At 47.6% G+C, this 6,136-nt stretch overlaps 1 protein-coding gene across 1 annotated transcript; it reads left to right on the forward strand.

Annotated features, from left to right (window-relative positions):
- The first annotated feature begins 53 nt into the window (after positions 1 to 53).
- LOC148387881 (uncharacterized) lies at positions 54 to 4,696 on the forward strand. Its single transcript, XM_088395530.1, has 7 exons — positions 54 to 266; positions 824 to 1,026; positions 1,327 to 1,419; positions 1,497 to 1,592; positions 1,851 to 1,961; positions 2,051 to 2,180; positions 2,261 to 4,696. The coding sequence occupies exons 1-7, from the start codon at positions 263 to 265 to the stop codon at positions 4,126 to 4,128; spliced, it is 2,505 nt and encodes an 834-aa protein (XP_088251656.1). The 5' UTR covers positions 54 to 262; the 3' UTR covers positions 4,129 to 4,696.
- The last annotated feature ends 1,440 nt before the right edge of the window (positions 4,697 to 6,136 follow it).

The raw sequence follows: 6,136 nt of genomic DNA on the forward strand, positions 1-6,136 counted from the left end.
TCTGGGTCATGTGTTTTCTTCGCCACTTGGACCTCCCAGTTGAGAGGGGCGATATCGTGCACTTTTCCTCGTCGGAAGTCGAACTTCCCACATTCCTTGAACGCAGCATACGCACTTCACTATGAAGAGCCTGTTTCAGGAAGAAGTTGGCGCCCCTGCTCCACAGATAGTTAGCTTATAGGCTAACAGGGAACACAATGAAAAATTGGCTTTGTGGAAATCTTGCCAATCTTCGGAGCTGAAGAATTTGACATCGAGCGTCATGGGTATGTATCGCTCGAGGATCACGACAATATTGACATATTATTACTTGTTCTCGCTGCAAAAGCAAACCTGTATCATTGGCTCCACAGGCCTCGACTAATCCCTGGAACGAGACTTGTTTTGCCCAACAGCGCGTTAGCTTGGTGACAGTGGGCTCGGAGCTAGCATATTGCTTAGTGTTCGCCAATTTAAGGGATTTTTAATCGAATACTCGTACAACATGTGCAACTAACTTCTGAATATTTAGTGTCACTCTAGTTAAATTGTAGCATACTGCGGTTGTCTGCTTTGCTACCTATGTGGCTAATATATCACAGGACAAACGGCGCTTTGAACAAGCTTGAGGCACTAAAAGGCAATACCAGGCTTGTGTGAAGCACAGGATACGTGAGCCTTCCTTTCTAATTTTATATTGGCCACTAATTAACATGAGGGGACACACCATGCTGATAAACGCCGAACAGACCCATTGTCTCCAGCGAAAGTAGATCCCTTGTACATAAAGCGTCACCTTGGCCAAGTGTAATTACAATTTGAGCTTCCTATTGTGTGTTTGAAGAATTCAATGTTCCCCTGTCATCACTGGCCCTCCTGGTCCCACCACTGAGGCTGATGTCAGCGGTGATGTGGGAAGTGGTTCGCCAGAGGAACATCAAACACTATGGGAAGCTGGAGGAGTTTGTAACCATGGTTACAGATGCAGTTCCTGACCTCATGAGTAAAAGAGAGGGGAGACTCTTGTCACTGGGCCTCAGGGCCAGGGTAAGTGAAAACGACTCCATGTGATAGATGAGGGAGGCCCGGACTGAAAACAGCCACTTTGCGAAATACTATTTAACTATTGTATGGTATTTGATAGCCTCAGACTGGAATTGGGTCTCTTCCTAATATGGTAGTGATGACATTATGCAATTGCGGCATAAATGCACAGATCAGGCATACAAAATCAATTCAAGCTATTTACACACATGCATATAATGATGCAATGTGGGGGCCTCATAGACTCGTATAGTAGATATAGCCGGCCTGTGTGAAGCTTAACTTGTGTTACATTTCCACCAGACCACTCTTGAATTGTTACGTTCTGAGCATCCTGACGATCTCAAAGCTGTGGAAACTCACCTCAACAGGATCCAATCATCTTGTGTCGAAGAGGTGAGTGACGCTGGTGTCGTGTTGTTGTGGAGTGTGTCGCCACGTACTGCCATTCTTTGTTGTGTTGTGTTGTCTAGACAAATGATCCTGTAATTGAAGCACCGGAGGCCAATTTTATGAAGCTGGTACAAGGTCTTATTGAAGATACTGATGGCAGGGAACATTTCCTCAAGGTACAGCCACCTGCCTACACTTTCTATACATTTTGCATACAGTTTTTGACTAGTGGGCAACTATTGACCGACATCTCACAATGATAAATAAATACATAACTAATAATCACATCACTTCAACTACTGCAAAATAAGATTGAACCCCATACTTGTACTATGTTATACATATATTTAGTGAATGCAAGTTTATAGAAATATCTGGCTTCATTCATTTTGCAGCAACATGGTGACAATCTTTCATTCCTTTTCCCCCGACAGAACGTGTTTCCAGTGGAGTACGGCCCTGACTTTGACACAGCTCTGGAGACGCTAGTTTGTGAATTCTTCACCAGACTTGAGGAGCTGCTGCCGATCCCAGATTTCAAGCAGGTGCGCAGGCGTGTTTGAACCTCGGCCCCCTTGGACGGTCGATGACACTGGCATGATTCGTCACTAACAAAAGTTGTCATTTTTTTTAGACTGCGTCTTGGCTTAGTGCTGCCCCCTCTGTCCTTGAGGAGTACATACAGTGTGTGTCAACTGGAGAAGACCTCAAATTTCTCCTCCAAAGCAAAGAGTGTCATGGAAAACTGGCGAAAAGTACTGTTGGTACGGTCTCTGTACATTGTCAGTAAATGTTGCGCAAGATATTCGTTGAGGTCATTTAAACTGTTTCCCCCCTCGCACAGCTCCTTTTCAGTCGGATGATCTTCTCATCCCATCCTTATCTCTGCCCCCCTCTTTGGAAGTGGCCATCGCGTCCCATCCGAGCGCTTGCGACGATGACCACAACGTCCCTCAGATAGTCATGTTTGACGAAGAACTGTCCACGAACCCTTCCACGTCGACCGACTTTCCGGATTCTCCGAAAAGAACTGACATGTCCTCGTCTCCTTGTCACAGACCGCAGGTATCGGCACACAAATGTTCCGATTGCGGTAAATGCTTCAAGCATCATTCGGTGCTAGTGGAGCACCAGCGAGTCCACAGCGGCCTGCAGCCTTACAACTGCTCCGAGTGCGGGCGGGCTTTCCGAACAGCCACTCTGCTGGCCGGACACAGGCTGCGCAAATGCAAAAATGCGGCATACCTGTGCATCAAATGCGGGAACAGCTTTCCCTCGTCCCTGGAGAAATTCCGACACCACTGCCCCAAACGAGGACGGAATTATGATTGCGGGCACTGCAGAAAGACCTTCCAAAAGTCAAGCAGCCTGAAGGAACACCTCCTCACTCACGTTCCGAGCCGCCTTTTCAAGTGCAGCCATTGCGGCGAAGGCTTTTCGGGCATCGGCGATCTCAAGTATCACCAGCAGGTGGATCACGACAAGCCGTACCAATGCAAACAATGCGGGAAGAGCTTCATCTCCTCCAAATGTCTGGGGAAACATCAGCAACGCCACAACGGGGGCAGCCAGATGGAGGCCTCCAAATTGCTGAGTGGAGACAAGCGCCGGAAATGCGGCGCCGCCCATCGGATTCCCTCGCTGCCCTCGAGGAAACTGGCGGTCAAATCGGCCTACCCTCGAGGGCGAGTCACCCACAACTGCCCGCTGTGCGGAAGGAGCTTCAAGTATCGCTTTGAGTTTCTGGAGCATCAACGGTTCCACACGGCCGTCAAGCCATACAAATGCTCCCAGTGCGGCAAAGCCTTCCGCACCGAGGCTCACCTGTCTGGCCACAGAAAAAGGAAGTGCAAGAACGCCGCCCACATTTGCACCAAGTGCGGCTGCCAGTTTAGGTCCATGCACGAATGCGTCCGACACCAGTGCGTGCAGCTGCTGACCAAATACGAATGCTCGCACTGCGGCAAGACCTTCAAGATGGCCCACCTCCTGAGGAACCATCAGATGACTGAACACCAGCTCCCCTACAGCCCCAACCATCGCTTCAGGTGTCGATACTGCGATGAGACCTTCCCCGGGATCAGCGAGCTCAAGTATCATCAACGCGTCGACCACGAGAAACCGTACCAGTGCCAGGAGTGCGGCAAATGCTTCCTGTCGGAAAAGTGCTTGTCCAATCACGAGCTGCGGCATAACGACGACAGGCCGGAGAGCTGCCCGGTCTGCGGCCGCGGCTTCCGGAACCGCTACGACTTGAAACAGCACATGCGCACGCATACGGGCGAGCGGCCCTACCAGTGCACGCACTGCTCGCAGTGCTTCTCCACCGCCGGCGGCCTGAGGAGCCACACGCGCGTTCACACCGGCGAGAAGCCTCACGTGTGCCCCGATTGCGGCAAGGCCTTCTCCCAGATGGGTGCCATGCGCACCCACAGGCTCACCCACACCGGCGAGAGGCCCTTCAAATGCACCGTGTGCGGCAAAGGCTTCACCATGGCGCACAAGGTGACCGTGCACATGCGCGTCCACACCGGCGAACGGCCTTACGTGTGCTCCCAGTGCGGCAAAGCCTTCTCCGACGGGAGCGTGCTCAAGCAGCACATGCTCAACCACTCGGGGGTGCGACCTTTCCACTGCCAGATCTGTCCCAAGACCTACACCTGTCTCAACCACCTGAGGCGCCACCTCAAAAGTCACTCCGCCATCAGCTAACTAACTCTACGTAAGGCCAAGGTTAGCTGTTCTTCCGCTAAAGTCATCATTTGCACATGTTATCACCCCACCCAGCCAAACGTGTTCATGTTTATCATTTCCCCAAAGTCTAGATTTTGAACAGTGTTTAGAAATTTGGCTCTGTTACTAGCTCTAAAGATAAGAGTGTAAATATCAGCGACAGTGTCTCTCCACGCCGTTACGGTTTTCTGAGTTTGACAAATTTACATTAAATGGATCGTGAAGCGGATGACACTGGTACACTTGGATGTGAATTTATTTCCTTCATGGGATTTTATTTTTATTATTGCATACACTAGGGGGCAGTAGCTTCATTTGACACAGCTTGCTCAAGCTGCAATGTTTATCCTCAAATGATTTGCTTGTTTTGAAATGTTTACTGATAGAGATATGAGGAGCCGAGTCAGTCATGTTGTTTATATTTTGGATTTTCATCTGGCCCCATTTCCTATCATTTACTCCCAGAATCTTGATTGGACTGCAGTTTCCTGCAGTTCCAACTGGCGCCTTGTGGCACATCTGCAAGCAGAATAAACTGTAAACTATCTGGGGGTTTTTGTGCATTGACTCACATGAAACCTTCACTAGACTTTTAGCCACGTCACCGTGATCAAGTTCTTCCAGCTGTTCTTTTAGTGGGCCAACAAAATGCTGCCTTTTGCCCATCTAACTTGTTTGATGCAAATATTCCACAGAGTGGTTGTTACTTTAGAATTATTTCATCATCATTTTCTAACTTAAACCCTATTCCTAAAAAAAAAATTGTGGTTCTGTGTTCAAGCCTCTCTGCTCGGGTTTTTCCTTGCCCTTTGACTCAGATTTGCTACTAGTCTTGTCTACTTAACGTCAGAGTCTCGTGGAAACTCCTTTTCTCTGCCAAATACACTGACCAGAAACTGCCGTGATGAAATCTCAAGTGTAGGCCTATGTGTGATTTGCTCTTATCTTAACCTTTGGAGAGTTTCCTTTCCCATGTTCTTAGTTTCCTTAGGGTAATGATGACATGATTGAACTCATTGTGTGATCTTAAAACTCTCCGCTCCTCATGCTTTTAAAGAAGTTTTTAAGAAAATGTGCACCACCTTTCTCCCTTGGAGCACAAATCCTTATGTAACGGAAAATAACGCCAGCTTCTCATTTCTCTATTAAACAAAAGTTTAATGTACAGAGGTTTGCAAGAAATCCGCTATGGAGACATCCCGAAACACATGCATCACACTTTATGCATGCTACCATAAAACTGATCTGATTTATTGAGGACTGGCTCGTAAACACAGATTATTACCAGATGTCCCTACCCTACCCCATCCCATCGTTTTTCTCTCTCAGCGCCTCGTATCTGCTCTCTGTGAGCAACTGTGTCTCCAAGAAAAGTGAGCTCAGTGGAAAAACTGAGTCCAGGACAGTCCCACCACGCACGTATGTCCACAGCAACCATGAAACATCTACCCCACTCATCACCTAGCCAAGTGAACCCTTCCATGGTTTCTGCTCTTCCACGGCACCTTCAAACGCTCATTCTCAAAGTCTTGTCCACAAAGTGCGCTAGATGGCACTGTGTTTCTTCCTGCTGCACTTGTTGAGCGAGCCAAGAATTCCCCCCTCCTTTTGAATGTTCATATCAGGTCTGGAAAGTTGAACCAGATGGGGATCTTTTTACAGAATTGAAAAGCTACCCCAAAGTTTGCAGCAAAGTCGTTGTTTGCAACACAAATTGTTCCCACCATGAATTTTATTTGTACATGCATGTTAATACTGGTTTCATTAATTCATGTTCTAAAATTTAAACATTCGAGTGGAGACTTCCTTTTGCCGTTAAAAAAAATAGTACAAAATATTCTGAAAGGTCTTGTCTTGTGTGTACTGTTTTTTGTTGTGTTTTTTTTTATGTCCATAATTTTCTTTAGAGTCCTTATAAGGAAACAACCATATCTGTGATTTAGTGTCAACCGATGCGCGCTCTCGCCAAATGTGGCTCTAGTGCACG

Source organism: Syngnathus floridae, chromosome 14, assembly GCF_059516105.1.
Source record: "Syngnathus floridae isolate MCC-2025c chromosome 14, RoL_Sflo_1.0, whole genome shotgun sequence".
Taxonomy (NCBI): domain Eukaryota; kingdom Metazoa; phylum Chordata; class Actinopteri; order Syngnathiformes; family Syngnathidae; genus Syngnathus; species Syngnathus floridae.